Source organism: Eurosta solidaginis, chromosome 4 (assembly GCF_040869045.1).
Source record: "Eurosta solidaginis isolate ZX-2024a chromosome 4, ASM4086904v1, whole genome shotgun sequence".
Classification (NCBI taxonomy): Eukaryota; Metazoa; Arthropoda; class Insecta; order Diptera; family Tephritidae; genus Eurosta; species Eurosta solidaginis.
In genome coordinates, this window is record NC_090322.1 from 1,634,151 (window position 1) to 1,655,096 (window position 20,946).

General features: G+C 37.0%; 1 protein-coding gene across 11 annotated transcripts in view; it reads left to right on the forward strand.

Annotated features, from left to right (window-relative positions):
• The window catches only part of LOC137248485 (inositol-trisphosphate 3-kinase B-like), a 95,360-nt gene that overhangs the window by 28,371 nt on the left and 46,043 nt on the right, over positions 1-20,946 (forward strand). For 3 of the 11 annotated variants that reach the window (XM_067779412.1, XM_067779413.1, XM_067779410.1), the window contains exon 1: positions 12,389-12,876. The exons of 3 other annotated variants lie outside the window; for them this stretch is intronic. Coding sequence is in view for 2 of the 8 variants with exons in the window: in XM_067779410.1 (XP_067635511.1) it covers positions 12,812-12,876 (65 nt within the window). In the remaining 6 variants the exon portion in view is untranslated. 5 more of the 11 variants (XM_067779414.1, XM_067779416.1, XM_067779418.1 and 2 more) reach the window with 4 other exon arrangements.

Here is a 20,946-nt window from a genome sequence, read left to right on the forward strand (position 1 = left end):
GGTGAAACATTGCAAGAGTTTGCGTCGGATGCTGAAAGGCTGGCACATCTTGCAAATGCGGACGCTCCCGTGGAATACACTGAAAGGGTAAAGATTCAGAGCTTTATAAATGGCATACGGGACGTCGAAATGAAGCGAGTCACATACGCAAACCCAAAGCCAACATTCGCAGAAACGGGGTCATAAGCTCTGATTCAGGAAACAGCGTCGCTTCTGTGTAAGCCAGTTTTCAAAGCACGCCGTGTGGAAGTAGAAAGGCCAGAGTGGGTAGACGCAATATTAAGGGCGCTGAAAGGATCGCAAAAGCGGAGTGAAAGAGTTATCAAATGCTTCAAATGCGGGAAGCCCGGTCACATTGCACGTCATTGCGATCTGGGTCCTAATAGTTCCAATAATGTGGGTGGCCGTAAACGCTAAGTTGGAGGAGATGAGCAAGAGCGTGTCAGACGTAAAGAACGAAAACTTGCCCAAGCTATTGTATGTCCTGTGATATCTGTCTCGCAAATTGGAAGAAAATCGGGCAGTCTTGCCGTCGAAGGAAAGCTGGATGGCAAGGAGCGTGTGCTGACTGTAGATACGGGCGCATCTGATTCCTTAATCCGATCTGACTTGGTCAACTGGAGAGTAAAACCGTTACTTGGAGCAAGGTTGCGTACGGTCACTGGCGAGTATAACCAAGTCCAAGGAGAAGTGGTATGTGAGGTATTAATTGGAAAGGTCATGGTTCTACACAAATTCATTGTGGCGAAGATTGTTGATGAAGTCATATTGGGAATGGACTTCTTAGTTGACCATGACATCAGGATCGATATGCGGAGAAAGATTATGCGCTATAAGAACCAGGAATACTACTTAACTTTAGTTTGGAGAAAGGGTTCAGCAGTAATCGAGTACTGGTGGAGAAGACTCGACAAAGACCACGAAAATCAAAGGTAAATGTTGATGGATCGAATGGGCCAAATAAAGCGAAATCAAAAGCACCTGCGAGAGAAACACTGGCATTGACAAACCCTAATGGACGCACAAAAACGAAGGAACGAATTTCCCAGAAAGAATGCGAGGGTAATTTCAAGCCGGGCGCACTACTGTTGTGAAACGTGGGAACGATATTGATTATGTGAAGCCAATCCGTCAAGCGCAAGCTCTACGAAGTAGTTCATTGGCCAAACAACAGAGTGCGAGGGAACGATCCAGGACAATGAGTAGTAAGATGAAACACAGGTACGACAAGGAAAATAATTCGGAAGGTTTCCTGGAGGGAGATTTGGTACTGCTATACAACGCTCACCGGCGGAAAGGTGTTCCATCCAAGATTCGGTGCAGTTGGGAAGGCCGTACAAAGTTGTGAAGAAGATCAGTGATACCATCTATCGCATACAAACAATTGGGAAACCACGAAGTAGAAGAGTAGTACAATTGGAGATGCTAGCGGCGTTTAGATCGAGAGATTTGTCTGATCGGGACGATCAGACTTAGGGCACATGCAGATGTCTTATCTGAGATGCTCCCAAAAGTATGCAAATGTAATTGTGGAAGTGTCGCTCACAAATACACGCGTATGAGAAGCTATATACGTGCATCTGTAGTTATAATTATATGGCGGTAACTAAGGAAATTCTGGAAGCGCCCAGAAGATGCCACGAGGAAATCACAGAGTATAAAAGCACCAACGGTAGAGGCGCTACAGTCAGTTTTGATTAAGCACGCAATCTGTCGGGCAATAGTAGAGTTATTTATTGTGAAGTACTTTAATAAAGGCCATTTTACATTATTAAATATTGGAGTTATTTATTCAACAGTTTAGTGATTCGGACTTAGCAGAAGGTTGCAAATAAGAGGATTTGCAGTAAATTCGTTACAATATTAATAAAGTTGCGTTCGGAGGCAAGTCTTATATTCAAACACAAAACTATCTTTTGTCAGACAAGACTATTTCTGCTCATAAATTTAGAATTAATATTTAAATTAGTTTATTTCGGATACACCAACACAAACAAATATTTGATATTTTAAAATTTGTTGTGACGTGCCAGCTTTGCTTCCGTGAAATGTTCTGCTTATTTAGTTTAAAATTTGTTACTAAAATTTCTGCTCATTAACGCTTTTTATGATTGATCAAACAATTTCTACTTCTTCCTATATATAAAGGCGTGAACATAATTGATTGCGTAAACACCGCTAAACTGGTTAGATGTGACTTCGTTCATACGTCAATGGCCCATTAGCAGAGCATGAATACATTATTTCAATACACGTAGACAGTCTTACGCCTATACACAGCTGGAAGTGAACATCGATAAAGAAAATGATCGACTACCGATCACAAAACTTATCTATCGATAGATTAGTAGCCTTTTTATGAAAGTGTCCTCTTTACTGTCTTATGATTCTATTGCTGCCTTATCCTACATAGCATACCGCCGGCTGAGTACAATATCACACTGTACGGGATGTGCGAAATGCCCTACCTGAGATTATTTTTCAAAATAGTACTACTTCAGAACTGGCTTGAAAAACGTCCTATCTCAGAACTCGGTTGAAGAACGCACTATCTCAGAAATATTTTTAAACGCCCCAGCTAACGTCAAAAGGAATTAAATGTAAGCTCAAATAGCACGTTTTTGATACAAGTTCTGAGATAGAGTGATCTTCAACTGGATTCTGAAATAGGGTGATATTGAAACTAATCACTTTTTACGTAGAAGCCCAGAACATCCCGTTGGTAACGAAATCTTCTAGTTTATCAATGCCATTCACAGAGTGATACTTTAATTTTGTTGTTGTGGATTTCTGTTTATTCACAATAGATTGTGTTGCTTGTACACACACACACAATTATCAATTTAGCTGGGTGTGGGTCACCCTGTGTTGGTGAAATCGAAAATGACAAGTGAAGCTATCTAAAGGATTTATAACCTACAGTTAAACTCGAACTTAACTAGAGATGGTGAAAGCGGCCCCTGATTATATTATTAACTAAATTCGTGCCTAAAAATATTCTACACATACAAACACATTGATATGTATTTCGTCTTTTTATTGATCAAATAGCTTTTAAGTATTTCATGGTTAAATATTGAAAACATTTCTCGAACAGTACCTAAAATTATCCTAGTTTCTATCAGGCGTATTTGAAAATGTTTTTGCAATGGTAATTTTCTTACAGCAGGAAACAAGTGAATAAAAACAACTTGTTTATCAATGTCGATGATAAAGTGCCGTAATATTTTCTCTATTTTCAAAAGGGTGAGTTCAGTGAAAAAGAACGTTTTTCATTAATCATGTTTTAGAGTTTTCTAATTTGCTTTAAAAATGAATAAATATTGTTTGTGAACTTTGATCTTCCATTGTGTTGTTGCTTGTCAATGAACTGTAATTTCATAATTGATAATCAATTATGTATTTATTTTCATGTTAAAACAAGCCTGTATTGAGTCGCTCTACTACATAACTAGCACATAACTATGCCATTAAGAGACGGAACTAGTTCTGATGCTGTCGCTTATGATAATTGTCGCCATTTGCAGACCTTTTGAACGCGTTCTAAACTGGTTTTGTGGGGTTACGCTGAAATGACAGCCCTTGGTCTTGAAAAATCTCGAGTCGCTCCGGTATTTGTCGTAGGCGGTTCTGAAATAGTTGCTGCATTTGAGTGATTAATTTAAATTCATATAAGATCGCGGGTTCGAATCGAGGTCAAGGCCTAATAATCATTATTTTATCTTATTATTGTTATGTTACATTTTTTCTTAAATGAAAAAATTGTTTTAAAATTAGAATAGGAGAAAGAAAAAATTTAGACAACTGCCAAATATAGTTCAGACTTAAGCGTTTCTCGTACAAGTGTGGCTACCAACTGTCCCGCTCTGCATTCGATTATCACTAGTTCGAAAGTAGTCATTAAACCTGTGGTGAGATACTAGTGCATTGCGCGACTGTCCCCCATTTTTGCTGCTGGGAAGTAAAAAGCAAGGAATGTTAGTGTGAGTATTTCAGTATAATAAATCAAAGTTTTGCTGGAGTCACTTGTACATTTTTATTTTGTTGATTATAGAAAAAACTATTTGAGATTATAACAAGATTATACAAAAAAACTTTTGGAATTGTGAAATAATATTTTAATCATAAAGCTTAAATGTACGTATTTTAATTAAATTGAAATTCGAACCAGTGACTAAAGCTTATATCGTCAGTATTTATATTTTTTACGTCACAAAGCATTTTGTTATTTATACAACAATAACTACTGCAAATTGGTGAAATTTAAACTAAAAATAAAAAAATGTTTTTTTTTTATAAAATTGGATACAAAAATTAAAAGAAAAAACAAGTAAAGGTGTCTAAGTTCGGGTGTAACCGAACATTATATACTCAGCGTGGGCTTCCATTGTACATTTCATTTCAGATAAATTACTTTTATACATAACACGTGGCACCGCTCGTTTAAAAAAAAAGTCCCCCATCTCCTCTTACAACAAAACTCGATAAGTGAAATATCATTGATTCAAAACTATTTTTTGCTAAGTTATAGCTTATTATTCTAGCCTACGACCCTTTTATACGTGTTTTATATCTAAGTTGCCGTGGTCTTTAACCGATCCCGTCCATTTTTACTAGAAATATTTTCTGCTATAAGGAAAATATGTGTACCCAATTTTATTACGATCCGTTAAGTTTTCTTCCAGTTATGGCTCCCGAAACATAGAAAATTGCTTAGTCATAAAAGAGACGGTGCCACGCCCATTTTTTAATATTAAGTTTTTCCTATTTAGTGTTATAAATCCACTTGGGAAATGAAATACCATTGATATAAAGCTATTTTTAGCAAAGTTATAGCTTATTTTATTCGTTCACAAACATTTTAAACATCTTTTATTTAAAAGTGGGCGTGGTCCTTAACCGATTTCGTTAATTTTTCTTCAAGCGTTCCTTATAGTAAAGGCAACCTTTTGTTACGATAGGTTTAACGGTATAACGGTTTTTGATTTATGATTAATAATATTTGTAAAATTGATTTTATCACAAGGGGCGGTACTACGCCCCTTTTAAAATTCGTTTTCAAATTTTTATCAAGAGTCTCAATATCAGTCCACATGTCAAATTTCAACATTCTGGGTGTATTATTTACTAAATAATCAGATTTTTTGTGTTTTCCAAAATGTTATATATATAAAAAGTGGGCGTGGTTATCATCCGATGCCGCTCATTTTCAATACCAATCTATTCTGGATCCAGATAAGCTCGTGTACCAAATTTGGTGAAGATAACTCAATATTTACTCAAGTTATCGTGTTAACGGACGGACGGATGGACGGACATGGCTCAATCAAATTTTTTTTTCGATACTGATGATTTTGATATATTGAAGTCTATATCTATCTCGATCCGTTTATACCTGTACAACCAACCGTTATCCAATCAAAGTTAATATACTCTTTGTACAAAGCACGCTGAGTATGAAAAGCACAACAAATCCAAACAAACTAGTTTAATAAATTAAAGCGCCAAGCTCCATGCTCAACTTATATCCAACGCATAAAACCCGACGACTCTCATTAGCATCATATGTCGCTAGACAAGATTCAACGGCCGCTTAAGCATTCGTTTGACGTCACTGGGTAACACAAACACACACATACACATACAAACAAACAGCATCGGTATGAAATATATTATTATTGTAGATTAGCAGCTTAACTTTAACGAATGAATATTTTGTTTATTTGTTTGCTATTTAGCGCTTTGTGTATTCTATATAACTTTATATATTAGCGAGTGAGTGGAAGCAAACAAATACATACATACATTTGTATAAAATATATAGAAAATTGGTACACTTAAGTTTGCATTAAATTGCTAATTCAAAATTTTTCCGAAAATCTTCCATAATGTCAACTCAATTTGAGCGTTGGTAATGAAATTGTTTACCTCTTCATTAACTTCCTGGTCCTCTCTTGATTTAACTTTGTGTGCAATAATAATAAACTTATTTCATGAGTGAATGGAAGAATATAAGCTCTTTTCTAAAATTAGTGTTTTAAATAATATCCCCGTAAAAAAATAAGTAGTTCTTAATTTTGCTTTGGGGGAGGAAATATTGGCTCCATGGAAGACTTACACATTCCACAACGTAACTTTGATGCGAAGAATTTATAAATTTGATTTGCGTGAAAGACTTTAGACACTTCAGATTTATCATAACATAAAAAATGCAACACGAATCTTGAAATTATCTGGCCTGCCGAGTCAAAACAAAATTGTTCGAGCTTTCCACGTTTACTACGAAACACATTAGTTTCAAGTTTTTAGCATTCTTATATTTCTTCTTCCTTCTCCTTCTTGTATAATATTGTTCCTCTCCATCACCACAAGTTCTTACCCACTTTCTCTCCTTTTCCTCATCATCATCGCACTATAAAGTATTGGATATCTGCTTTAAATAAAAGAGCAGTTATAAGGAGTTTGATTATTTTCCATAAATAGGCGTGACATTATTCACTTCTCCAGAATTGCATACTACTTTATATCTCAAGACACATATCACATAAAGATATTGACGTCTAAATCAATGGGCCCAGACGGAATAGTCATGCCAATGCTAAAAAACCTTGCCGCTGAGAGAATAAAGCTTTTGACACAGTCAACCACAGCACGCTACACCAAGGGGTTCACCTTTTCATCCTTGTCTAAAAAGATGGACTGCAAATTATCTGAATGGTCAGCAAGCGTCGGTTCAATTTAGGAACGAAACTTAAATGCCTAGGAGAATTAAACAGGAGGTATCATAGGGTGGTGCTCTATCCCCGCTTCTGTTTGATTGCTACATATTAAATCTACCTTCCCCAACCAGAAGCAGTTACAATCATTTTCTATGCCGATGACCGCACGACTATGGCAACAGGACCTGACCCTTCAATAGATGACTAGTTTCTAGTATAAACAGCTATCTCCCCGGTCTTTCTAGTTACTTAACCTCGCCCATCTTGGCATTATCACCAACAAAATCCACGGCTATTCTGCAAATATTGGGCATTCACGTCAATTGTGTTACGCTACCGACTGTCAGTCACCCGAACATCTTAGGGGTAGCGGTTCGGTAATATTCTCACCTTCAAGGCGCATACCACCGAAATTGTATCTATAGTACAAAACCGCAACAAAATCCCCAAGTACTGCCGGCAAGCGAATAGATAGAAACGGTGCTAACCACGTACAAAGCTATTGGCCATCCGCTCACGCTACGCGTCACCAGTTTAATCGCCTGGTCTTAAGAACACGTACTGGAAAAGGCTGCAGGCCTATAAAAATGCTGCAATCAGAAGTGCCACGGAATGTCTCCTTTTAACCCCTGAGTATCACCTAAGTAGTGAGGCCAAAGAGCTCAATAATAAAGAGCACAACGAAATGCTGAACAGGTAGTTTTTGCTAATCTGTCAAAAACAGGGACGCCCTAGCAAACAACTGCTCGATCTAGCCCCGTCTGCAAGAGGGATAAGGGAACATTTCCATAAGCACTATGATGATAACACAGCCGTTTGATTCAGACAGGCATAAGGAGGCCCAAGCCGAAATCCACATAGAATTGATAAACGCCTTTGCCAGGACGCGCCCGGTAATCCCTGTTATCAGTATACAATATCCTACTCTTGCAGAAAAAGAGAGCACTCCACCAAGGGAAAAACGAGTCACTTTGGCGCAACTTCGTGCTGGATACTGTAACAGGTTAAACTCTTACTTGTCCACAATCAATATTGAAAAAAGTAATGTATGTACTGCTTGCAATGTGTCCCCACATGACATCAATCATCTTTTCAATTGTAATGTGGAACCTACGCCAACACCAATCTCCCTATGGCCCGCCCCTGTTGAAACTGCCAGTTTTCTTGGTCTTCCGTTAGAGGACTTTGATGACAATTTGTCAGTGGTCGCGATCATTGAATGGGGCGAAGCACTGTTATCGCAACAATAACATATTGTCGTCAGAATAACCTTCAGTTCTCTCAGAGAATGTTCTGCTCATAGCAATATCGAGAGGAATGATAACGTTATCAGATAGATAAAGAAGCTTCCGATATCATTGCCTTAAGGCGGTCTTGTGCGAAAATGTCAAAGCTACTCCGTTAGTACAATCAATTAGATATGTCTCATACGAGACGCACTGGTGTTACGAGGTCTCGTTGGACGAGCATAGATAAGAAAAGAAAAAGGTTTCTTGAAACACAAGTTTTGAAGTCTTTTTGTTGAAATATATGTGCATAGATCCTATTTGTTCTTTTCTAAACATCAAATATGTTTTGTTGCCAAAATGGTTATGGTTTACTTTAGTAGCTATTTATAAAACAATTTTTGGAATTCAGTTGGTGTTCTTCAAATAATAAATGCTTACGTTTATGGCTTTATTGACAAAATATAAACAAACGTATATGAAAAACAAGCAGCTGTTTTTTATGTAAACTCATGGAAAAATAAGCCTAAAAAGAGGTTAAGGCTAAAAATAGCATTAGAACCATATAATTAATATAGATTACAAATACAGCGGCTTATACAAGCAAATGTCACCAATACATTGATGTTTGTGATACTGTCGCAGCGTAGTCAGAACACTTGATCGCTGTTCTATTTTGACCGACTTTACAGTTCAATCACTTAAAGAATACTGAAATAGAGACGAAGCCATGAAGATCCCTTTCGTCATGATTTTTGTATAATATGATTTACGATTTGTATCATCGTTTAGAACTGCAATGAATTCATCCACTAATTTATATGTAATTGTTTAAGACTGCAAGGCACGCTTGGTTGCCTGGCTGTCTGATATAATGAGGGTATTCTCTAGGATAAGTCTGTACGTAGACATTCTAAACCGCAAACTTCCATTGCGTGGATTTCTGCCTGAAAAATGCTGAGGTAGCATCTCATTGATAACGATTTCTTGTAGTTCAGCCCAAAGATATCAGCTCCAGTTTTTCAGTCATCAAACTTTGATCCATCCGAAAACCACACCTCTAAATAAGGGTCAAAAATGCGGATTTCCTCTTCCCAAGAGTTCCACAGTTTTGTCCACAATGAACACCTCAAATTTACGTGACATTCTGGGCGTAGGGGCCATTGCATCAAGTTGTAGCAATATGGGACTTTCTATGGAGTTTTTTTAGGGCTGTGTGCAACTATCCAGGCGATGTGAGGCTCTTTATCGATCTGCAGGTTCGTCTCCACATTCAAAAAGCTGATAGCCGGGAATAAAAGGCGACCAGCAAAAGCATTTGACTTGATAACTTTCTTTTTATTTACAACTAAATTTTTACATTTTAATTAGGAAGTCTAATTTACATGCGCATGACCCCTGATGAAGGTGTGAAAAAGCATTGGAACGCGTATTTGAATGGAAATGGCTGCTGGTTATTGAACAAGCGTTAAGGCTTTTCACTGACCTCCAAATCAGTAGCACCAATTTATTTTTCAAGTAATTCCAAGCGCTTCTTTGGCTTCAAATCAGCTAAGCGGAGCTCACAGAGTATATTAACTTTGTTCGCATAACGGTAATTCGTAACGGCATAAACTAATCGAGATAGATATAGACTTCTATATATCAAAATGATCTGGGCGAAAAAAGAAATTTATTTAGCTATGTCCGTCCGTCCGTCCGTAAACACGATAACTTGAGTAAATTTTGAGGTATCTTGATGAAATTTGGTATGTAGGTTCCTCGGTACTCATCTCATATCACTATTTAAAATGAACGAAATAGGACTATAACCACGCCCACTTTTTCGAAATCGAAAATTTCGAAAAACCCAAAAGGTGCGATAATTCATTACCAAAGACGGCTAAAGCGATGAAACTTGGTAGGTGGGTTGACCTTATGACGTAGAATATAAAATTAGCAAAATTTTGGACAATGGGCGTGGCACTGCCCATTTTTGAAAGAAGGTAATTTGAAAGTTTTGCAAGCCGTAATTTGGCAGTCGTTGAAGATATCATGATGAAATTTGGCAGGAACGCTACTCCTATTCCTATATGTGCGCTAAATAAAAATTATCAAAATCGGATAACGAACACAACACGCCTACTTTAAAAAAAATTGTTTTTAAGTCAAATTTTAACAAAAAATTTAATATCTTTACAGTATATAAGTAAATTATGTCAACATTCAACTCCAGTAATGATATGGTGCAACAAAACACAAAAATAAAAGAAAATATCAAAATGGGCGTGACTCCGCCCTATTTCGTTTAATTTGTCTAGAATACTTTTAATGCCATAAGTCGAAAAAAAATTAACCAATCCTCGTGAAATTTGGTAGGGACATAGATTCTATGACGATAACTGTTTTTTGTGAAAAAGGACGAAATCGGTTGAAGCCACGCCCAGTTTTTATACACAGTAGACCGTCTGTCCTTCCGCTCGGCCATTAACACGATAACTTGAGCAAAAATCGATATATATTTACTAAACTTAGTTCACGTACTTATCTGAACTCACTTTATCTTGGTATAAAAAATGGTCGAAATCCCACTATAACCACGCCCAATTTTTCGATATCCAAAATTACGAAAAATTAAAAAAATGCCATAATTCTATACCAAATATGAAAAAAGGGATGAAACATTGTAATTAGATTGGTTTATTGACTCAAAATATAACTTTAGAAAAAACTTTGTAAAATGAGTGTGACACCTTCCATATTACCCAATCGTACAAACAAATTCTAGAGTCACCCCTGGCCCACCTTTATGGCGATATCTCGAAAAGGCGTCCACCTATAGAACTAAGGCCCACTCCCTCATAAAATAATCATTAACACATTTCATTTTATACACATGTCATACAAACACATTCCAGGGTTACCCTAGGTAGGTTCATTTTCCTACAAGGTGATTTTCCCTTATTTTGTCTCCAAAGCTCTCAGCTGAGTATGTAATGTTCGGTTACACCCGAACTTAGCCTGCCTTACTTGTTTTTTTTTGTTTCTCACCGCAACTTTGTGGCGTTCCCTGTTGTTGTACGATGAGCTATAGGATAACAGTTACATAACAAAATTCAAATAAATTTTATATATTTTCTATTTGTGTAGCTTAACAGCTAATTTGGTATTTAATTGCAAAATGAGGCAAAAATAATGAAAATAGAAATAGAAAGAACAAATAAAACGAAAAGAAGAAAAAACGTTACGTTGTTTCAGCTTACTGCGGTTGATGAGCAAGAACATTTATAAGCGCATAGCCATTCACTGAAAAAAAAAATTTGTAAATAAAGTTTTCTAATTTAAAGCAAATTTTTCTAAACAACAACTGCAAAAAAATAATTTATGCATGTGCAAGATATTTGTTCATTCAATTGGTGCTTGTTAATTAACGCATACAAATTTTCTGATTGTAAACTTTTTAGAATACAAAAATAAATTTGGAATAATTTCAATCAACTGTTAAATTTCATATTCTACAGAAATCTTACAACAATGCCAACCAAACAAACAAATAGATGAAAGCAAACAAATAAAACTACAAACGCGCACATGCAGCCATATAAATTAAAATTAAAATTTGATGAAATGTTGAAAAGAAAAAGTATAAGCAATCTAAACATAGCCAACGCAATGAACGCCACATTTCAAAATGCGTAGAAAAGTTAATTTTAATACAAATATTGTTTTGCACATGCAAAACAAAGTTGAGCGCTACCATGTGCGCCCTTGCACGTCGCGCGTGTACCTAACGCGTTATTTAACCGTTTAGCATTTGTTTCAATAAAACCGACATAATTGAAAAAAAGTGAAAATAATATTAATCAGCAAAGAAAAAACAAACAACAGCAGCAGCGCAAAGGGTCGACGCGCTGCGCTCATTCAACGCGCCGTCATGCGCGCGCTCCGCACAGCATTTCCGTCGCATAATAAATGCGCGCCCTCATTTCATTTCACAGCGTAGTAAATTTTTTTCATTGCTCGCGGTATCAATAAAGCTTTGCGCCGTACTAAGTTCTGTAGCGCTCTATACTGGCAAACTTATACATATATACGGCGCCGCGTAGATCATTATCACCGCTTTGCAAACTGGCGACATACTAGCGTACTTCAAAAAGCACACAAAACGAGAGTTGCTTCAGCGCTGACGGAGCATTAAAAAAATTTATTCTCCAACACCTAAATTTTGAGTGATCTGCTGTCATCGAGCGCGCCTTGCGCTTTCATTTCCAATAAACTTAGCAACTGTTTTTCATTTGATAAAAAATCAGCCGCTATCTGTCTCTCTATCCTTTCTCAAACCAATTGAATCGCGTGCTCCCTTCCGCGCTACTGCCACGTTACGCTTCAAGCTCATGCGCTTCCAAAAACATTTCGTGCGCTCCGTGCACCTTTATTCAGTTCAAGTTTTGTCATAGTGAAGCTTCTGTGTTGTCCTCAGTTGAATTTGTACCAGCGAGGTGTACGCACGTGATTGTGAACCGCGTTTGACGATTGAAATGCGTCTATACAGTTATCACGCTTTTGTTAATCTTGTCTGACATTTGCGCTGTGTCCGTGCACGTGCAAACCGCATAATTTTGACATTACGACAATTGTCCGTCCGCACAATATCAAGGCGGGCGTCGAAGATTTGACCGCATTATTGCGTTAACGCTTTTGTTTGCTTTGTTGTTGCCGTAACTGACCCTTTTGTTGTGGTATTTTGTTGAGTTGACAGTGAAAAATTTCAAAAACTAAAAAGTAACCGAAAAGAAAGTCTGGAGAGCGTAATCGAATACGTAATCTTTAAGCGAATGCGCAAATACGAGAAAGTGCAAAAAAACTTGTGTAAATGTGAAAACATTGATGAAAAACATTAACAAATTTGGTGCAAACTTCATACAAGTGAGCTCAGCAAGAGCAGAAATAAGGTGAAATTTTGTGTTGCAGCTCTGCTGTTGCGGTTGTGCTTTGATTTTAAGCTTTCGACGACCTGTTAAACCTAATTTATTGCACAAGAAAGTAGCGTGAACTGGTTTTTGAAGATGCAGTGTTTTCGAAATACGTTATAAGTAATTGAGTTTGTTTGTGAAGAGGAAGTTTACTAGAAAATAAGGTATATAAAGAAATTGGGTTAACGTGGCAAAGCTTTTTTGAGGAAAGTTTTTAGATCATTCCAAGACAACAATAAATTTTGCAAGCCAGAATATTGTTTTTCAAAAACATTTTTATATTTATGACCATCACTTTCGACCCGTCTGTTTCATAACCGTTCTCTCAAACTTTTTTATAAAAAGTTGGGAGACTTTTGAGCGAATCAAAAATATTTTCTTTCCCAAGCGACAAATGACCCTGAAGATGGCACAGCGCCGAAAATTTAAGAAAAGGCAACGGAAATTCTTCTATCTTATATCTGGGTCCTGAATTTGTGCTGACTAAACTTTCTTGAGTAATATTTTTTCGCCGAGTCCGAAGGCTTAGAACACAAGTAGCATAAAGATAGGTTTTATAAAATAGCTACGGCAGAAGCTGGTTAAAAATTTTAAGTAAACGTTTGTGGATCAGTAAGAGGTGTATAAGCAAAGCTAACTTTTTAGTCGAAGTCTATAATATATATATATATATTAGCAGACCCGGCAGACGTTGTTCTGCCCTAAATTTGGTCTATCTGCATACATCTTAATAAGCGTTTTCCGTCTAACTCTGCCTCCGCCCTCTTATATTTTTCTTAATCGTTTTATTCACTCCCCCCTCCATTTTTTTCGATTCATCTATCTCTATTTCGTCTCACTCTATCTCTTTCTCAGTCTCCTTCTCCTTCCATCATTTCTCTTCTCTCAAGTTCTTCTCATTCTTCTTCATCCCTTATTGCCAGTCCCAGAGGGTGGTATGTATTTTGTTCAAGTCCTATTCCGACTCCCAGTCCCACTCCGAGTCTCAGCCCCAGTCCTAGTCCTAAACCCAGTCCCAATCCGTCTCTGGTTTAGCTCCCGGAAAAAAGGATCGTAAATACTAATACAGGCAAATTAATACACCAAATTTCAGGCAAATCGAATAGGACGTACATATGTATATGGGTATGTGGGTATTATTAATTCATGTCTTTATTTCGGCTTCGCATGCATATTTATCAGTTTTGCCAGGTTGATGCAACTAAATCGAATATCACAATGAAAATTACTTTAAAGTTCTCAGCAACAGCTCTCATTTGATATCCATATTACAGACACATTCTAGGGGTATCCGGGTCCAGGTTTTGGCCTATATCTCGGGACCCTAGTCACCCAGGGGTATAAAGATTACTCTGTACTAAAGCACACATCAACAGCTTTCATTTCCATATTGTATATACACATTCTAGGCGTGCCCGGGTCCACGTTTTGGCCTATATCTCGAGACCCTGGTCACCAATAGGTATGAAAACTACCATGTACTAAAGCACTCATCAACAGCTTTCATTTGATATCCATATTGTATAAACACATTCTAAAGGTGCCCGGGTCCACGTTTTGGCCTATATCTCGAGACCCTAGTCACCAATAGGTATGAAAACTACCCTGTACTAAGGCACTCATCGACAGCTTTCATTTGATATCCATATTGTATAAACACATTCTAGTGGTGCCCGGGTCCACGTTTTGGTCTATATCTCGAGACCGTAGTCACCAATAGGTATGAAAACTACCCTGTACTAAAGCACTCATCGACAGCTTTCATTTGATATCCATATTGTATAAACACATTCTAGTGGTGCCCGGGTCCACGTTTTGGTCTATATCTCGAGACCCTAGTCACGCAGGGGTACGAAAAATACCCAGTATCAAAGTACTCATAAACGGCTTCCATTTGATACCCATATTGTACAAACACATCCCAGGATTACCCAGGGCTACGTTTTGATCTCAAGACCCTAGCCATAACGGAATAAAAAGTATCCTATGTCCGTTCCCTGGTTCAAAGCTACCTCTCCACCAATTTTCAGCCAAATCGGTTCATCCGTTCTTGAGTTATGCGTAGTGTAACTAGCACGACTTTTTTTTATATATATAGATTTCTTCTGTACTTCTGTTTGTGACTGAACTCCTCCACAACGACGACCGATTTTGATGAACGTGTGTATATGTGTTCGAGGGACTCGAATTTTTTGGGACATTTGAGCCTAAAAGTGCTAAAAAAAACCTTTTAGTTAGGGTTCCCAGGATTGGACATTCAGATCCCGAAAATACTGCGAGTAAAAAAATCTAGATAATCGGCATCCCTAGTCATAAGAGACGTACAGGATTGCAAAGACGTGCCCTTCAAACTCCCATTAAAAGAGACTACGGTAATCATGCTACTGAACCGTCAGTTTGTGTGCTGGTCCGAGTTACACGAACATTAAAAATTTAAAAAAGCTAGCAAAATTTCATCGTCGGTTTTTTGTTGGTAATAATGGGGCTTGAGATGGCTAGCAATAACACATAAATGGTTTTGGTAAGCTGTTGTTGTTGTTGTTGTTGTTGTAGCGATAAGGACACTCCCTGAAGGCTTTGGGGAGTGTTATCGATGTTGATGGTCCTTTGCCGGATGCAGATCCCGTACGTTCTTGTACCAAGCCCCACCATCTCGGCAACGATTTGTTATGACCACATTAAATTAAAACTATTGTCATATTATTTGTTTTCCGAATTGCTTGTGTTGTTATTGTTTTCATTGCCTCATATCATATCGTTCGTTATATTTTAAACTGATTTAATCAAAAATTTTAATTTTCCAAGACTTTAAGATACCGCACAACAGCCGACTGGTAAGATTATGTTCACATACATAGAATACTCCTAGGGGAAAAATGACCGGCCCAGGGGCCTTTGAATTTAAGTTTTGCAATGAAACTGTATGAGAAAATAAAACTTTGTTTCCGTTTTCCCAACAAACTAAAATTTTGAGTTACATCTGTTTATAATAAAACGGGCGAAATATAAGTGTAAATTCGCTCAAGGTAAACGGTGATTTACCTCTAGTTAGCTCATTATACAAGTTTTGTTGATGTGTATATTGTTATTGTTAGCCAAAGTATTAATCAAAATATTAATTTATAATTTCTTATTCAGTTGTTTGATGGGCCAATGTTTATTATGTTTGGGTATTTTATATAAGAGCTATTTGGCCGGTGGTTTTTAAGCGAAAAACTAAGTTTTCCTTTATCCTCCTACGCGTTTCGGTACATTTTGTACCTTCCTCAGGGAGATCTGTTTTTATTAATAACATAAAACAATTATTTACAAAATAAATATTTTACACAACATTGAGGATTTCACTTACATTCAATTAAATTAAAAACTTTTTTTCAAAACTATATACATATATTCGCGCTGCATCCCCTTCGTTGCTCATCTCATCAAACTGTGTGCTTTTTGATTGCTGTGAAGTAAGCACAGTTGATATTGTCTACGGCTTCTTTGAAGTCCACACAGTCTTTTATTCTTTGTTGTATTCGCAAGCCCTCTAGTGTTAGGCTTGTTTTTGTTCTTCTTTCTATGTCCAAAATACGCGCATTCGAAAAATCAGCTGAGTGATTGTGTATTGATAGGTATTGCGAAAGTGCCGTAGGTTTATAATTAATAACATATTAATGTGCCGTTATTTATCTACAAGTACATGATTATTTTCCAAGAAAGCCCCCTGAAGGAAATTTTGGGTATAGTGTTTCTTAATATACACCTTGATTACTATTTTTAAATATATTGTCAACGTAGCCGTAACCGAAACTGTTGGATGATATGTTGACAAGCTGTTGGGACTTTGTTGAATGGTAGAAAGAAAGGATGACCTTAAAATATAACACAGTGGTTGAAAACTAACCAACTTTTCTAATCTTAAGTGTTGTTCATCAAGAGTGGCTCAAATTTAGACTATATGGCATGCTGTATTTCAAGCTGAGAAAAACAAAGAAGCCAAGTTATACTTAAATGTAAAATTCCAAAGCTTGCATACATAAATGTACAATAATCATCTGTTGGCTTTGGTAAAGTTACCTTAGAGAAAATTTTTATTTTCAACTTCACCTCTATCCTATATCCAATTTGGGATATCATTTAAAGAACTAAGTTAGATATCGATCTTAGTTCTAGAAATAACACAGATTTCTTAAAGGTTGGAGAAATAATCACTCCAGAAAGTGAATGGATTATGACAAGCCGTCAATGTAGCGTAGTCCGACATTATAAGCACATTGTTTTATATAGAGCCAACCAATTACACGCAAAGATATTCATACCAGCTGAAAAGACGGGTACTGGTACGTATACGTAACATTTTTTTTATTATTTGGTATAAAAGGGAGTTACATACACCCAAACATACAAGGCAGCTTATATTAGCGTGTTACAAAGGCCAATCCGAAGAGCGGATTGCAAATCACAACGGTGTATTTCTTCCTGAGGGAGAAGTGAACAATATATGGTATAGCAGGAGTCTGCACTCCATAGCTAAACTATGCTCTCATTGAGTAAGTGAAAGGATATTCACTTTCACTTTTTGGAGATGCATGGTTTATAGTGACATTTGCCATTCAACTAATATTAAAAAGATATTCAGGCTAATGCTGTCTGATATTTCGACGTCATTGCCTTAGATATCCTTCTTTCCATTATAGGGTAGTTTTACTGGTGGCAAAGTCGGAGGAGGATCTGATCCGTTTCACTATTGGTATTATTTCCTACAGGGGCAATACATTCATGGGTTAAAATTATTATTTTTTCTCAAATCTTCTTAGCAACTCGAATTTAGCTCATATTCAATTTCTTGAACAATTCCACTTGATTTTCAGCGCTGCGCATGGCTTTTGTCATTTAAAAAATTTACACGAAAGCGTTTAATCATAAAATATTAAATGTTTATTATAAATTTGCGAAATATTTATTACGAAAGCCATTTGATGTAAAAAATGAAAAAAGAGAGGATTTGCTGTGGCATTTGTCATATTTTAAATATCTCATTTACTGCTGCTTTGGATTGCCTTACGGCTGTAGCTTAGCGCGCTCGTTACCCGCCTGCAGCAGCCAGTTTGGCGCGACACAATGCGTCCATTGACCAACACCAAGACAAAGAAGCATAAAATCTTTTGAATGTGGTCTTATATGTTTTTGGTGTTTTTGTTTTCTTTTGTGAAAAAAACTGATCGCTTTGGTAACACCTACACAAATACATTAACACTCGTTGTTAACAGTAATTAGATGCCTACACGAGCAAATAATTTATATGCATAAGGGTGTAACCGTGTTTTTTTCTCTATGAGTGTGTATGTATGTATGTATGTGTTGTATGTGCTTTATTACCTCTAGTTGCAAACTGCAAATGTCATTTTTTTATTGATGAAAAAATTTAAGCTGTTTTTATCTCATTCAAAAGTAACAAAACGATAAGTGCCAAATGTTGTAGAAAAAAAGTTTATGCTAATCAATTAACGTTTTAACATGCATACATACACAAATGCATTTAGCAATAGTGGGTGGAAGTAAAATGGAAAGAAGAAGTTTACAAAATTAAATTCATCATACTCCGCTCAACATGCATTGCTTTATCACATCATTTTCGACATTTTTTTTTTCTGGTCACCATAACAATTACCGTCTTACAAATTTTATTATAGCTTCATATCAGATTGTTTTACTCTTCTAGTTTACTGCCGTACAGTACTAAGGAAACGAACAAAAAAGTACGAATTACTAAAAATGAAAAAAAAAATTAAGTTAGGTTGAACTGGCCGGCCAATAAAGACCTCACATAGACTGAATGTGTCCACAGTGCTGCCAGAATTTGTTTGACGATCAAACGGAATAACCCTATTCAGGTGTCACTACTTATGCCATAGAATAACTCCGTCCTCTTGGCAAATACTAAACGTTTTCCAGGACCTAGCTTAATTGCTACCTCGAGATCAGGCAACCGCCCCTTATAGCTGGAGTCTTGATTTGGCGAGCGCAGGACACGAACACCGAATGTGCTCAACCGTTTCTTCGTGCAGCTCTCACTTCCAGGGATGGACCATATATTCCATTTGCCCGATATTAGATGGCGCTATATTGCTATGGCTATACGGCCTGCGCTCAAGCTGCCCCGGGGCAGTGGCTATCGCGATATTTTTGGTCATTATGTCGGATGTGTAGAAAGGCATGCAATGCTGCTGTCGGGGCAGTTTTTAGGGCTCCCGTTATGCTAATCATTGATAATTTGCATACCTTCTCTACGTTCCCTTTTGTGTGTGACTAGGACCGCATAGTAAAGTATGGGTTTGACAATAAATATCCAATGAGATGGTTTGTGTAATAGGCCCCTCGTGAATTTTGGCATCCTCTTTTATGTCTACAGTATCGCGGAATCTTTCTTCGCTCTCCCTTCCACATGCAGTTTACACGATAACTTACTATCTAGGATAACTTACTATCTAAGAATGGCGGTTAACCCAACTCCAGATGCCCAGGCATGTACATTCCGAAGACCCTGATCCATCAGAGATATTGTTGTTGTCAAAACGGTGTACTTGAGTTCAATCAGATTTCAGTACCAAAATTTGCCACCTATTTGATAATAAAATATTTGTTTGTTTTGTTGAGTTATGACAAAGAGGTAAAAAGTTCCCGTTTAGAGCATGGGCCTCAAAAAATTTAAAGTGATTGCCCTTTAGCGTATGCACTGAGAGCACAGTCGTGCTATGGAATACAGACCCTTAGGTCTAGAGTGACAATAAAAGATCTTTTTATGAGACAGTTTGGCAAAAGTATTTTATATTAAGAGGTACACGATGAAATTTTGCTTTTATAGCTTACTCATTCGTATTTCCACAAGTATCAGTTAAAACGGCGTTTTTTAGCAAATAAAATAAAACGAAAAATGAACAACAGTTTCCGCTCAAATGAGCCTTATGGTTGGTTTGTTTCATGCACTGAAGGCTATGCTAAACATACGGTCCATGACCATTGGGCTTCTATGGCGAACTCTTCCATTGTTGTACACCACCGACGCTCGCATTTGCTTCGTATTCCTTCACTGATGCGCACACTTGGCCTCTTTTGCCTGACTGCTGTGGTAGCTCATTCGTACAACATAATTTACGATCTTAGTACTTGAGATCAATAGCCTACGTGCCTCCACATGTCGCTTTCACTTGTATGAGTGGGCGGCAATAACGGCAATCAATCAGCGAGTAGTGCTGTAATTATAGATACTTGATGAAAACAATATATGTTGTTAATATTAAGTGATATATGTACATTAGACCGTTTCAAAAACTTCGTCATACAACAGCCAATGCCAAATACTTCAAAATGTTAAAAAAAAATTGGTTATCTAAGATTGTCGTTAGTTTTAATTTATTCCAGCTCACTTTGTTGCAGTCAGCTGGACATTTTTTATTTTATCTTCTCCTTCTACCTTAAAAACAAATTTTGATATTCTTAGGCGCTAATTTTCTTTTTAAATTATTAACAAACGATATTTCTTAACGTATAGCGTATAGTCAAAAGGGAAGCTGTTTTTTAAACTTCCGAGAAAATCTTAAAAAAAAAATTATATGTGTTTTCAGATAATTTTATATATAACGATTTAATTATAACCATATAGAGGTTCTCGGTTGTTCCACTGGTTGTTTGTTCATGAGGTTCCTCAGCTCTCACTTAAACTCTGTCGAGTCAATCTGGAACGTTTCCCTTCACTCCCTTGAAAACTCGTTAAAGGCATTTAAAAAAAGCGAGGAAGCTTAGTAAACAAAGTAAAAGGGATACACTCACTGATATAAGTAACTCTTTTGAGAATTGTCTGTGAAATGAATACCCAAAGAGTTTCGGACTGCTGGAGAAACCAGACCGCATTTGGTCTCGTCTAAATGGTATGCTTTCATTCTTAGATCAAATTCTTGCTATGTTCTCTGTACTCATACTGTGGGTATTGCCATTTCGCAGAAAGAGTAACCAAAGGCGCTATTGCTGCATAAAATTCTCAACAGCTTGATGGAGGCCGGCTTA